The sequence below is a fragment of the Mirounga leonina genome, unplaced genomic scaffold (genome assembly GCF_011800145.1).
Source record: "Mirounga leonina isolate KUSES-001 unplaced genomic scaffold, KU_Mleo_1.0 Mir_54, whole genome shotgun sequence".
NCBI lineage: Eukaryota > Metazoa > Chordata > Mammalia > Carnivora > Phocidae > Mirounga > Mirounga leonina.
The window spans coordinates 12,159,071-12,174,212 of NW_023270812.1; the positions used below are offsets into that span (position 1 = coordinate 12,159,071).

The 15,142-nt window shown below is 45.3% G+C and overlaps 1 protein-coding gene across 1 annotated transcript in view; it reads left to right on the forward strand.

Annotated features, from left to right (window-relative positions):
- The window catches only part of LOC118001821 (constitutive coactivator of peroxisome proliferator-activated receptor gamma-like), a 92,605-nt gene that overhangs the window by 21,038 nt on the left and 56,425 nt on the right, over nt 1-15,142 (forward strand). The window contains 2 exon segments of the mRNA XM_034991963.1: nt 6,950-7,051; nt 14,665-14,837. Of these exon segments, the coding sequence (XP_034847854.1) occupies nt 6,950-7,051; nt 14,665-14,837 (275 nt within the window).

The following is a 15,142-nucleotide window of genomic DNA, read 5'->3' on the forward strand; positions in this document are numbered from 1 at the left end:
GGCACCTCTGTGCAGATTTTGGAAGCTCCTTTCTGCACAGTGCCAGCTCTGGTGTTCTGTGCCACAGTCCCTTGATTGTTGTCACAGTCTTGATCTGCAGACTCTGTCCGCTTGTCTCAGAGACTTTCTTGTTCTGGTAGGGCTCTCGCTCCCTACACTGCAGTCTGCATAGTGCCTCTGTCCAACTCAAGAATGTGGTGGCTACAGAAATTTGTCCAGAAATAGAGGTGTCAGTGGGAAGACTGGTCAGGCAGCTCTGCCCCCATCTTGGCCATCTCCCACCCTACTCTCCCCCTGCTCCAGCCCCTGTTCTCTGCCAACCAACCCCCATGTGTGGGAGGCCCTTACACCGGGTTTGGCCTTTTTACACCCAAGTGGTCCCATTTACTTGCATTGCTCTAGAAACTGTGTCCATGTTGACAAATACAACTTCTATTTTTTCTGGCTCAGGCCATTCTTCTGATCAATTCTATTTGTCCCTTATGAACTTAAAAACTAACTCCCCCCAAACTAACTCCTTCCTCTGTATTTCTTCATCAAAAGTCAGTTCTTCTCTGAAAGAAGCATGTGCTTTTCATTCATAGCTTATCACAGTTTGTTTATGTGATTGTTTGATGTCTGTTGCCCCCACTGGCTGTCAGCTGAGCTAGCAGAGATTGGTTGGGTGGCATCAGCAGATTCTTGGTGTAAATTAGGTGATCGATACATGTATTTGAGTATATGTTTAGAAGATCAGCCTTTCAGTAGTATCTCCATTTAGCAAAGCTTTCCTCAGGAAAGGGTAACTGTAACAGTTGAATTGCAGATGCAGGAGGAAGAGCGATGATCTGTCAAGTCCTGAGAGGTGAGCAGCCTCCTCCGAGCCCAGCCTGACTGACAAGTGGGAACAACTTGTTTGAAGAGAGGTTTTTTATTACCAAAGGTGTCTTTAACTCCGCGGGTGTAGACCCTGAGCCCTAGAGCCAGGCTCTTACACTGGGACAGCTGTAGACACTGCAGGTCTGAGCCGGAAGGCACCGGCACTGGCCTGATCCACTGGTGCTCCAGAGCCCCTCGTTACGGGTGCACGTTGGAGAGCTCGTCTGATGCTGTTGGACTGGTTGGCTGGTAGCACTCCCACCTGCATCTTGTCTAGAGGGATGTGTGCTGTTTCGATGGCTGGGTGGTGTCACGGCCCAATGAGGGGAGAATCCCTCCGTCATCCCCCCTCAGCCCACCTTGCCTTCGCAGCAGTTCTTCCTTTACTTCAGATCCTAACTCTGTCTCCTCATGAAAGTCTTAGCTCACTGTGTCACTGTGAAGCCTGGTACATTTTAGGGAATAGAAGAAAGCTGGGAAGATGCCGAAGTTTATCCTGCTCTCCTCCTTTATGTCGGTGCAGTCAGCAGGGCTGGGGAAGAGCCGGTGCTCACAGGCGGCCGTCCGCAGCTGGGCCAGGTTGTGCTCTTGTCCTGCCATCCCGCCTGCCTGTTCCCTCAGTGACATTCTGGGAACCTCACACAGCTGGATGAGACTGGTGGTCTTGTGATTGCGTGCGTTGCAGTCCAGTTGTGTGGCGCCTTCACAGAGTGCCTGCAGGCCATCAGCACATTAAAATCCTAGATACACCCATAGAAAAACATACGTGTGAGGAGTTTTTTAATTTTTTTCAGGACTAACGCCACATGTAAATACAGATTAAACCAGCCATATGAAAATCTTACAGAGCCATAAGGACAAATATTTTTCCTTAAAAGCCTGAGGGATGGTTTATTAAACTTAAAAATCCCAGCAACTGAGCGGTTGTAATTGACGACTCCTCACTCTCCCCTTGCATGCTCTGAGTGCGCGCCCACAGATCCTGCCAGCCCCTCCAGGACAAGCGAGAGTGGTCAGCGTGAGCTAGGTGGAGTTTTCTTGGGGGAGGGGCTGCAGGTGTGCACAGTTTCCCAACTTTGCTCCCGGGAACATGTCTTCGTTACATATAGAAGATTGTACAGAGTGGATCAGTGTGTCCATCCTTTGGGAATAGCAGAAGACCAAGTTTGATTAGGTCATTTTTCCGTTTTCCATATAAAATGTTACAGCTTGAAGGGAGTTAAACTAGCAAAGAACTTTTCTCAAGTTCCTTACTCCTTTGAACGTAAAGCCTAGCATCTTGAAAGTTTGAGAAAATCAGCCTTTTCTTTTAGGAATTGCCAAACTCCATTTTCCTCTTTTCTTTTTCTTGATTTTTAGGCATTTAAGATTATTTCATTCTAATTCAGACGAACCAAATTGTTGTAAACATTTCTGCTATAGTTTCCAAGTGCATGCTAGGTTAAAACCTTTGAAATTTTGTTTTTCCTATTTAGGCAGTTTTATTTTTAATTTTTTTTTTTTAAGATTTTATTTATTTGAGAGAGAGAGAGAGTGCGCACAAGAGTGGGGGGCGGGAGAAGGAGAAATAGACTCCCAGCTGAGCAGGGAGCCCGATGCGGGACTCGATCCCAGGACTCCAGGATTGTGACCTGAGCCGAAGGCAGTCGCTTAACCAACTGAGCCACCCAGGCGCCCTATTTTAATTTTTAATTGGAGTATAGTTGACATACAGTATTCATTTCGGGTGTACAACATGATGATTCGACATTTGTATAAATTACAAAACACTCAGCATATTAAGTATGGTTGCCATCTGTCACCATACAAATGTACTCCAGTATTATTGACTACATTCCCTACGCTGTACTTTTATCTCCATGCCTTGGTTATTTTATGACTGGAAGTCGGTACCTCTTAATCCCCTTCCCCTATTTTCTTTTTCTTTTTTTTTTTTTTAAAGATTTTATTTATTTGACAGAGAGACAGCCAGAGAGGGAACACAAGAAGGGGGGGCGGGAGAGGGAGAAGCAGGCTTCCCGCGGAGCAGGGAGCCCAACGCGGGGCTGGATTCCAGGACCCTGGGACCATGACCTGAGCCGAAGGCAGACGCTTAACGACTGAGCCACCCAGGCACCCCGCCTTCCCCTATTTTCATCCATTGTCCCACCCTCCTTGTCTCTGGCAACCAGCACTTTCTTCTTTGTATTTATGAGTATGTTTCTGTTTGTTCATTTGTTTTGTTTTTTAGATTCCGCATGTAAGTGAAAATATATGGTATTTGTCTGGCTTATTTCACTTAGCGTAAGACCCTCGAGGTCCATCCATGTTGTTGCAAAATTTCATTCTTTTTTATGGCTGACTGATATTCCTGTGTGTGTGTGTGTGTCAGCTCTTTATCCATCTATCAGTCGATGGATACTTGGGCTGTTTCCATATCTTGGCTGTTGTAAATTATGCTGCACCAAACATAGGGGTGCATATATCTTTTCAAATTTGTGTTTTCGTTTTCTTCAGGTAAATGCCCAGAAATGTTCATGTGGTCGTTCTATTTTTAATTTTGTGAGGAACCTCCATGCTGTTTTCCATGGTGGCTGCACCAGCTTGCATTCCCACCAGCAGTGCACGAGGGTCCCCCTTTCTCCATATCCTCCCAACAGCTGTTGTTTTGTGTGTTGTTAATTTTAGCCATTCTGACAGGTGTGAGGTGGTATCTCACTGTGGTTTTGATTTGCATGTCCCTGATGATGAGTGATGTTGAGCATCTTCAGTGTCTGTTGGCCATCTGGGTGTCTTCTTTGGAGAAATGTCTGTTCAGGTCCTGTGCCCATTTTTTAATCAGATTGCTTGGTTTTTTTGGTGTTGAGTTGTAAAAGTTCTTTATATATTTTGGATACTAATCCCTTATTGGATATGTCATTTGCAAATATCTTCTTCCATTCACTAGGTTACCTTTTGGTTTTTTGATGATTTCCTTCACTGGGCAGAAGCTTTTTGTTTATTTATTTAAAGCTTTATTCATTTATTTATTTGAGAGAGAGAGCAAGAGCGAGAGAGAGCGGGGGGAGGGGCAGAGGGAGAAGCAGACTCCTTGCTGAGCAGGGAGCCTAATGTGGGGCTCGATCCTGGGACCCCAGGATCATGACCTGAGCTGAAGGCAGGAGCTTTGACCAACAGAGCCACCCAGGTGCCCCGGGCAGAAGCTTTTTAGTTCAATGACGTCCCAATAGTTTATTTTTGCTTCTTTTGCCTTTGCTTTTGTTGCCTCAGGAGATAAATCCAAAAACAATATTGCTCAGACCAATGTCCAAGAGTTTATTGCCTCTGTTTTCTTTAAGGAGTTTTATAGAAAAACTTCTGAAATTATGTGGTACCCCAGAGAATAGGCCAAACTCTAGGATTTTTCAGCAATATCTGTTTATTTTAAGAGGATCTCAGGTAACACTTTGCAGCTAGCTCTGGGTTTTGAAGGACTGGGAAGTTTGTGTCTGTAGGAGTGGTAATTTGGATTAAAAGTGAAAATGCTGCCATCTGAATATTTGGATTTGGAAAAGTCATTATCCAGACTATGAAACTTATTCTTTGTAAATGTTCACATGTTTTCTAGCCACTGTGCACTGCCCTTTTACCCTCCTGTGGCAGAGGAAGGAAGTGAGGGCACACCGAGGGTGCCCCTGTTGCCCAGCAGCTCACAAGGGGGAGGGCAGAGTGCCAGAGAACCTGCAGACCCTGCATATTGACCTAGCACCTTTACCTGCCCCTGCACCTCCGAGAAAATACTCATCTTTCATATCTCTGTCATTTCCTGCATCCTTTCCCATAAGTTCAGATAAAATTCCATTTAGGGAGTAAAAATTCCAGTCAGCAGGTTTGTTTTACCTTTCATCCTCTGGCTAGTTAGTTGATTTCTCATGTGATAAAAATTACAGGTTTTCATATTCAAGCCTCTGTTGGTCCGTAGCTCTTAGGTACTGCATTTTAAGCAGCAGGTGCACTCTTGTTCTGTGACTGTGTTGTGTGGTCCTTGAAACTCATTGGAATTAAATGAGTCACCTTAAAAGCAAAAGCTTTTGTTCTTTTGTTAATTAGGAGAAACTGTAGTTAATATGGACTTAACCCTCACTGGTCTAAATTATGGAGAAAAGAAGGAATTCGCTATCTGTGCTGATGTAAATTTTGGAGAAGGGGGAAGTTGGTGTCCGTGCTAGGCTTCAGCCCGGTGTGTCCCTTGCGCAGAAGCGGGGTTTGTGGATCCTGGTGAGCTGGTCTCAGTGGGCAGCTCTTTCTTTCTAGGTTGTAGTTGAATAACTGAGTAGTGCGTGGCATTGCCTTTGGGATATTTGTCCAAAAACTGACTGCTCTAGGTCTTCGTAGGAAATCTACCCGGTATTGTCTAATAAATGGTCGTAGTGCCTTCTTCTTAACATTATTCAGAACTAAAGCTCTGAGAAGTCAACCCCAGGCCCCAGGGTGTAGAGGTTTAGAACAGTTTCAGTTGAAAGATGGTATAAAATGCGGTTTTGTAAATGTGTCAGTGATTTCCTAAGGAGGCAGCTGGCCGACTGGTGGAGAGCTCTCATCCGTGAGATACCGAACCTAGTGAGGTTGGTCTTTGGGCAGGAGAGAATGCTCTCCTTTCAGAAACAGCAACTTGAGAAACCATTCACCCAGTTGACTGTTGTTCAGTGTAATGAATACCTAGGCCAAGAGGATTACATAGAGAGTGGTGGTGGTGGTGGTGGTTTTTAACAACTATGAGAATACTTCTCAGAATTTTCTGTTTTTTTTCTTTTTTTGTGTGTGAAATTTAGGTGAAGCTGAATGTGTTCATTAAACTTGGAGTTAACAGGTGTCTGCCCTGGGCCTCATGCTAGGGACTGAGACTATGAAGGTCTCAGTTCGGTATCAGGAACTCAGGCGGGCGGGCGGTGAGGGGAGTGGGTGGGCGTGTGCGGTGCTGCAGTGGACAGCATGGGAGCCCGGGCACGGAGGGAGGCGGGCCTGGAGTGCGCGCAGGGAAGGGGGTCTGGACCGAGGAGGTGAGAAGAGGCGTGGTGGGTTGGAGGAGGCGAGGTACTCCAGCCGAGGAGCGGGATGGGAGCCAGAGCCCAGTTCCCTGGGGACCCAGCCCAACAGCGCACATCCTGGGGACTGGCGAGGCGAGACTCAGGGGCCCTGCAGTCACTGTGTGTGGGTCTAGGAGAGGGTGCTGGGGCAAGCAGCGTGCAGTGGGGTGGGAGCGGGGGAGCTCGGCGTGCTCCCAGGTCTGCACTCTGACGCTGGCACGGTGGGCTGCTGTTGCAGGCTCTTAAGTTAGGACCAGCAGCCTGGTCAGATTTTCATTGTAAGACAGCAAAAACCCAAAAGCTCGTATTTATGTGGAAAATGCCTTGGATGGGGTGAATCTGAAGATGGTCTAAGCAGGGCTGGGCCCATGTCGGGTAGGGAGCCAGGTCGCAAAGGGCCTGGGGGTGGTCTTGAGTGCCCTGGGGGAGGGGAGGCAGGAGGTTTGGGTGCTGGAGAGACAGCAGCCTGGTGACCCCAAGCTAGGTGAGCGTGCTGAGTAGGAAAGCCACCTTCCACCTTTGCTCACTGAGTAGCTAGAATGGAAGAGAAACTGAATTTTTAATAGCAATTAACAATCCAACATACAGAAATGCCTTTGTTCTAGATTATTCCTACTAGCTTTTTGAATTGTCTAATGTAATAATAGTCTTGATAGTTACACAAAACAGTGAATTAAAGACTGGAAAGGACTGTCCTACTCCCAGTTTTCCCTAAATGTTGTGTGGAGCAGTGTGAGAGCCCAGGAGGAAGGACGTTGTAGGAACCATCTAGGTGGTGATCTCTGCCCCCCATTATTGTTTACTGACCCGGGTTATGCTGCCATCTTCCCCATCCCAGAGGTTATTGCTCTTGTTGAAGTGAGATCAGAGGATAGGGATTGGACTGTTGGATGCCTGAGGTCCCTCTTAGTGCCTTGGATGTGAGAACTCATCTGTATTCACCAGCTTGAAATTGGCCCCCCGTGGAGCTGGGTCTGTCACCGTGTTAGCCTGGTGATGAGCGTTGGTGGTCCTGCGCATCTATTGATCCTGCTGTCTTTACCCAGATGTCACCAGCACCTGCCCCACTGTCAAGGAGTGGTTTGTGTACTCTGGGAACCCACTGAGGCACCCGGACCTCGTCAGGCCTCTGCAGATGAACATTCCAGGTACAGATGGTTTGGGTTTAAATAAATCACTCATTTGTTCACCATATGATGCAAGTCCAGTAATGGATCCATTGTGGGAACATACTTTTTCAGAACTGCACATACACCAATTTTCGTGTCAACCCTGAGCCCACAAGGAGTGTACCTGTCCATTAACATTCTGAAACAGCAGAGGAATGGGCCTTTGTTCCACAGGTGGACCCCGGGCCAGTCTGCTTTCTGCTCTGCCTCACTCCGCCTGGGCTCCTGTTCAAGGTCTACATCAGGGGAGAGCAAGGCATGCCAAGAGGAGTACGGCTGTGGGCCCAAGCCCACTGCCACCTGACCCCAGGGCCCAGTGCCTGGGCTTCGCTCAGTAAATATCTGCCAAATCAGCAGGGTTGGATTCTTGATATACTGCTTGAGTCAGTTCTCCTTCCTACTACTGAGAGTATGTTTTAATGAACTGGAAAGGGAAGATAAAGGAAAGTTATTTCAGCTGGAAAAATAAGGTTTTTCCTCGTGAGTGTTACCTTAAAACCTATAAGGGGAGGGAACAAAAAACAAAGTTCACCTAAAAATTAGCTGAAGTCCTTTGTTCCTGCGAGTTCTTAGTATCTGAAAAAAGTCAAGAATTTGAGTGGGGGGTGGTGTTGTACATAAAGGCAGGTTAAAGATGAGGGTGGTAAGGGTGTATTTTTAGTGTTCCTTGCCATTGTTTCAGAGGACAAATATTCTTCTAAAACTTTGATATTCCATTTTTGTATGCGTTAAATTCTCTCATGCCACTGTTGTTCCCATCATGCAAGTCTGCAGTTTACCAAATAAGGGTGTGAGCACTGCAAAATAATTTTCTTAAAAATGGAATTCTATTGGGAGAGAAGGTGAGGAAAGTTACTATAGGGAATATTTCCTTATTCTCTCAGCCAGTGATATATTCAAACCTAAAAAGGTATTTATCAAAAAAAAATGAAGCTGAATTAACATCTGTTTATACAGCAAGAGATATTTTTAAAGGATAGCCAAAATAATTTGTCAGAAATGTTTTATTATATATGTGATTTCCATCTTATTGTATCTTTCCAAAAATAATATGAAGAGGGATTATTATAGTTTTCTTCATGGTTTGAATTAAAGAGACCATTTGGCTCTTCATCATCATATTATGAGTTAGTTTTAAAGGCCACTCCTTGAAATGTTTTCCTAAACTCTGGCAGCCATATCGTGATCACAGAGACTACTTCTGGGGCTTAAGCAAGCCTCCTCCTTCGCACTACCAGACCCACAGAAGTTCTCTAGGTGTGGCTGCACGTCAGGGCCGGGCTCCAGAAGAGCTTGCATGCAGGGCTTCCATCGCCAGAAAACTCGAGTGGGATCCTGAGCTTTTGGTGCCGATAATTTGCATGAATGACTCTTTGTTTGTGTTTATGTTAATAAGGATATGAAAATGACAAGATTTTAATATTTAAATACTTGTCTGTATCCATGAGGAAAAATGCCAGATGGTTTTTCAACTACAATGGAGACAGACCATCCCGTTTGTGTCACGGGCATTTTCCATTGCTCAGGCAGCGTGTGTTGAAAACCGTGGCGTCCTCTGACGCCTGCCGTCCGTACACCTGTCTCAGGAAACCTGATGCACGCAGGTGCCTCGGCCCGGCTGCGAAAGGCCCTTGTTGCATCATGGGATCCGTTGTTCCCAGGGGAGGCCAGCAGTCTTGTCAGTAGAAGGGACGTCATCTCAGGACACAAGTCTGATTTTCTTGTTCTCCTGAGAGAGTTTCAAGCAGGTTGATTTCGTAAATGGTGTGTTTTCAGTGAGTCTCCTGACAGAGTGGCCAGAGTGTTCTTTTTTAAAAAGGCTTTCTTCTAACAGCACATGTGATTTAGATTGCTTTCTTAAATAGTAGAATGTAGAAACAGAAATCACAGATATTTTATCACAAAATGGAAAGGAAACGCAGGGGAGCAGAAAAATTGCAGGGGAGCAGAAAAATTACAGAGATTACCTAAAAATTAGGAGGGAGAAGGAATTAAAATTGACCGGGCAAGGAGCAGAAAAGTAAACTTCCATTACTGGCGAATTTTATCACATCCCTGTCCCCTCTGTGTTCCCATCTGTGCGTGTGCACGCAGCTTATAGACACACATTCAGATGTGCACACATGTGAGCTGTAAGCTGTGTTCATGTGTCTCATCTGTGTTACATGGGTACTGTTACATCTCTCACCTCACCAGTATCCTGAGATGTGATGTTTTTGACGATGCAGGAAGGGTGTACCTTAAAATTGAGCTTCCTTTCCCCAGGCACAGCGCTTGAAGGGCCCTCGAGTTGTGCACATACGTGCTTATTTGCTCTCAGCACACATATAGCCCCTTTCTTCCTCCTTCCTCACTTACTGGTGCTCTGCCTGTTGTGGAGTGAGTCTTGGACCAAACCACAGGCAGGCATTTGGAATAGCGTCTTCTCCCCCAGAGTTGGAGATTCTTCTTCAGATGGAACAGAAGTGGTTTTTCCTCTCCTCAGTGTCCGTTTTTTTGTCATCATAAGCATACCCTCTTCAGAGACCTAGGACAGCTAATTAGCCATATGAATCAGTCTGTAAATGTAGTATTTCTCAGCTTTATGAGGGTGTTTGACTCACCAAAGTCTTGCAGGTCTTCTTAGAAGACTGTCTTACAGCCTGAAGTGAGACGAAGGGATACCTTTCCTGAAAAGAGGGTGCCATGTTTGACCCAGGCCCTCATTTGCTGGGGCTCTTGTGGTAGAGCCCTCTTCTGTGTGCTCTCGACAGTCTTGTGTGCAGATGTGTACAGGTCTAGAAAGTCTTGTCGGATCCTAGCGGCTTCTGTGGGTGGTAAATCCAGGTCCCCAACTGCTGCCCAGGCGCACGAACGCACACGTGGTGACGAGACGATGATGTGACTGCCGCCTCCTGACCCACCCACCTGACGTCATGGGTCAGGAGAAATGGCTTCAAAACCTCAAAGCCGGTTTTCTTTCCATTTGTAAAAATAATCGGAAGAGTTTTCAAATAACTGTGTTACAAATACACATTTGAGTCACAAGCCAACTGTTGAGTTTCACTTTTTAGAGCCACATTCACTGTATCTTGACTGCATTAGGTAGGAGTGGCATAACTGTCATTTTGCAAGCACGAAAGGAGACATTTCACCCCTGTACACTTAGAGCTTAATATATCGAGATTCCAGTGCATTCTATTCTGTTTATACCTGAATGAAATTTTTTTTTTTCTTATTATAAATAGGCTCTTGAAGTTTACCCAGCCAGAGTGAAGATTCACTTTGCAAGCGTGGAGTTGTCAGGGTTTTTAATTTTGTTTTCTTTTGGCCAGGAATGCGCTACTAAACAAGAGAATGCTAAGTAAAATATTCATTTAAATCAAACTTATGAACTAAAGCTTTCACAGGTAAACTTGAGACATGAGATATATGCACGTTAATTTCGAGAACTCTTCACCAGTCACGTCCTGACAATGGACACAAGCCAGACAGGTGTATGGTTTTTCTTACCCCAGCAGTGTGCAAGGGAAATAATCATCAGATAACTCTAAAACCCAACTACTGAAATATGTACTTCCATATAAAAAGCATACAGAATTGCTATGGTCTTTATTCACTCACTTCTGTTTATTGCTGCAAAAACACAAACAGAAACATTACTTTATTGCTTTGTTACTCATGAGGTGCATTCAGCAACCCTCTGCCAGGGATGGATCCTCCAGGTATCTCTTGAGAAGGTCTTCGAAGTTGTCATTCACAGAAGTGACTTCCTTCCCTGCCCCTCTGCTCCTCCATCTGTGGGCTCAGGTCCCCCAGAAGGATCCTAGGCTTTCCTGTCCATCTGTTCACACAAAATCTTTTACCAAGTTATGTAATTAGGTTCTTGAAGCTGATGTGTTTTAGATGTGATGCTAGTTGGTGACCTAGAGATGAGATTGATTGTTTAGGTCTGTGGCTCTTTGAAACATCTCAGCTGCCCCTGGAGCTCTGGGGGAAGTATAGGGGCCATCCTTTCTGGCACAGTCTTATTTATCCCCAGGAGCAAGGTGTGTGTGTGTGTGTGTGTGTGTGTGTGGTGGAGGGAGAAGCTCTGAGCTGATCTGCCTTCCAATTCTGATCAAAATAGGTTTCTTTTCTTTATTTTTAATTTTTCTTAAAGATTTCTTTAAGATTTCACAGACAGAGCACAAGCCGGGAGGGGGAGAGGGAGACACAGACTCCCTGCTGAGCAGGGAGCCCAAAGTGGGACTCGATCCCAAGACCCTGGGATCATGACCTGAGCTGAAGGCAGACGCTTAACCGACTGAGCCACCCAGGCGCCCCAAAATAGGTTTCTTTTAAACTGAAATTACTAATGGTGTCCTTGGTGTTAGGTAGGCTCAGCCCTCCTGGGTCATTAACACCACATTTGAAAACCACTTCATCTAGGGGTACCTGGGTGGCTCAGTCGTTAAGTGTCTGCCTTTGGCTCAGGTCATGATCCAAGGGTCCTGGGATCGAGCCCCGCATTGGGCTCCCTGCTCTGAGGGAAGCCTGCTTCTCCCTCTCCCACTCCCCCTGCTTGTGTTCCCTCTCTCACTGTGTCTCTCTCTGTCACATAAATAAATAAAATCTTAAAAAAATAAAAAATAAAAACCACTTTGTCTAGAGTGAGTTTACCAGTGGAAGAGAACTAATCTAAATGATCCTTCAAAGAAATTCACACCTTCTGGCTTAAGATGATGAAATCTATCAAGTGAGAAGTAAATCTCTGTGGACGGTACTTAGGAAGAGAACCATCCTTATAATTAAGGCCATTATGTAGGATCGTCAGAGGGTCTCTGTGCAGCCTCGCAAGTACTACGTGTGACAGAAAATGACAGCAACCCCAGAATATGTTGTCTTGTATTGAAGGCAGAAGTTCTCAGTTTCTGGAGAAGGCTGCAGACGTGTCATGTCTCCTCTGGTAATACGGTTGCTCAGTACTGAGTTCTTGACTAAATAAATTATTGATTGAATTTAGGATTAAAATTCTCTGATTAAATTAGAGATTTTTGAGGATGTGGTTTTTCAAACCGGTGGTTTTCTGTAATCTATTTTATCATTAGCCCTCAAGAACCAATTTATTATTGGCGAGTTATTCTTTTCTTGTCTGTGTAGATGATTTCTTAGCTGTTTTGTGGAAGAATATTGAGTGGTATTCAAACTCTGCCTGTGTCCGAACCACCTGGAGAGCGTGTTACAACAGATTGCTGCTCCCTGACCCCTGGAGTTCGATTAGTAGGCCTGGGGTGCGGCCTGAGAATTTGCGATTCTTTTTTCTTTTTCTAAGATTTATTTAATTATTTTAGAGAGAGTGCACACAAATGAGCACAAACGGGGGAGGGGTAGAGGGAGAGAACATTCAGCTAGATGCCCCCGCTGAGCACGGAGCCCAACGTGGGGCTCAGTGCAGGGCTCAGTCCCACACCCCATGAAATCACAACCTGGGCTGAAACCCTAGAGTCGGATGTCCAACGACTGAGCCACCCAGGCGCTCCAAGAATTTGCAATTCTAGCAAATTCCCAGGTGATACCAAGGCTGGGAGTGATGGCCACCAGCAGGTCCCTGTTGGTTCAGGATATCTCATGTTTGTTGCTGCCACCGTACTTGACTCTCAGTAGATCTCATGAATCTCATTCTTTTTGTATTAAACTCTTCTGTGTAAGCAAATGAAATGCAAGGTACAGTCTTTCCACTGTCCATCCCCACACACTCTAATGGGGACTTGGCCTCTCAGCTGTGTGCATAGATGTTGTATATGCGTTGAAAGAGGACTAGAAGCTATATTTTAAAATATGGCTATATGTGGGTGGTGGGGTTATAAATGTTTTCATTTTCTTATGCCTTTTTTTCCTTAGTTTTTTTACAATGCATGACTTTTAGAGTTAGGAAAACTGTCAACTACTTGAGTGTATTTGAAATAACTGTGATAATGGGACATTCATCACTCACCTTCAGTCAGGGCTTGGCAGCCGTCTGTATTTTAGGCTTTGGGGCACCGTGATCTCTGCTGCGGCGGCCCAGCCCTGCACTTGGACCGCGCGGGGGGCCACAGACAGCACACAAATGAGCAGGTGCCATTGTGCTGACACTTCATTTAGTTGAAACTGGCATTTCACATACTTTTCTCACATTGTGAAATACTGTTTTTCTTGTGATTTTTTTTTCAGTCATTTAAACATGTGAAAACCATTCTTAGTTTATAGGCCTACAGAAACAGGCAGTGAGCTGGATTCGGCCCATGGGCTACAGTTTGCTGACCCTACAAGATGATGATTTTTCTGAAAAGATGTGTTTCTAAGAAGTCATGGCTGACCCTTGTGAAGATCTTGGAATGATATCTCCATCTTATTAACTGGTGCCATAGATTTGTTTTTTGCCAGTTGTCGTCACTATTTTCTTTCTTTCAAGAGAAAAATGATTTTTTTTTCCTCTCCAAAATAAATAATGAAAAAATTTTTTGATGGAGGAAACACTTCAGCCGTTTCAGAAATGCAAGTGACTTTTGCTGTGTTGTTTCACTTTCAGTGGTGGGAGATACATGGTCAAGAATATTAAATGATACCGTGAGAAATGGGAAAAAAAAGGGAAAAAGAGGAGAGCTGCTTCTTTGAGTCCTTTAATTCCGATACCATTTGGTTACTGGGTTCTGTTTCCATAGTAGACATGTGGGACATTCGGACCTCTGCCATCCTGGCTCTTGAGGCGTGGTGTTGTAGCTTCTTGACCCTGCAGAAATCACAGCTGCTGCCTGTAGTGGGACCTGGCTTGTCCCAGGACTGGCCTGTGTGTGCGGCTGCCGGCAGGACCCCCACTTTTCCTCCAGACTCCCGGGGCCATGTGTTGTGATTTAAGGAAATGAGGAAGGGTTGTTTTTTGTTTTTTTTAACTTTAATAATTTAAATGTATATATAAAACATAGAAATGAAACACTAGGAATTACATTTTAGGAATTTCTTTTGTTTGACAGTTTTAGGGACATGCTGTCCAAAGCATGGGGCCCAGAGTTGCCCTGCATCCAAGCCTCTAGGTTGTGCAGTGCAGACTCCTGGGCATCATACCTGGTAAAGCAGGCTTTCTGCATGCAGAACCCAGGAAAATGCATTTTTTATAGTCTCTGCTGTGGATTCTTTTTACACTGAAGTTTAAAAACTGCTGGTCTAGGGGAATAAGAGAGCAAGCTAACAGGGTAGGTTGGTGGTCTTTGCACCAGCATTCCACTGTGGCTGTGTTCTTTCCCACACTCAGAGACAGGACCTTTTAAACATACTCTGAAAAGCATTCTTAACAATGGCAGGATGCAGCAGAGGTAGGAAAAAAGCCCTAGTTTCCCTCAAAACATAGTCCTTAAAAAAAAAGAATGTTCTCAATGAAGTACATATATACTGGCCTTTGAGGGTCTGTTTCTTTTAACCAGGTAGGTTTGTTCATGTTTACTTTCTAGTCCTTTACACCTTAAAGCTCAAGGGTGTCAGAAAGAGAAGAGGTTAGTGTCTTTTATTCTTTTATTGTATTTCTATAAGAAGCATGTTATAACTTGCTGGTACAAAGAATAATGGTAAATGGACTTTTTTTTTTTTTTAACCAGGGGGAACACCTAATTTGAAATTACTGTGGCTGAACCAAGAGCCAGGAATACAAGGCCGGCGCTTGGATGCCCTCCTAGGCTGTTTCGACCTTTCCTCCTCGAGAGAAGAGCTGCAGGCGGTCGAGAACCCCTTTAAAGCGTTGTGCTGCCTCTTGATCTACCTCTTTGTGCAGGTAACCTCCGCTCCTCGCTCCTGCCCTTGCCTTTTGTGAGGTGTGGCGCGCTGGGGTCTGGCCATGGCCTGTCCCCGTGTCATGCTGTCCAGTGCCTGCCCCATGAGCACGAGTCCCTTGCAGCTGTGCTCCCTGTCGGCACACATGTTAGCGCCTTTGTGTGTCAGACATAGAGGCTCGTACTGCACGCAAGTGTAGTGGAGGCTTGGGACGCCGTGCGGGCTTGCTTCCGCTTTCCCAGCACTCTGAACCGTGGAGTGCCTCCCCTGGTGCTGTTACTGTCCAGGAGGTTGCTCCTGTTGGGG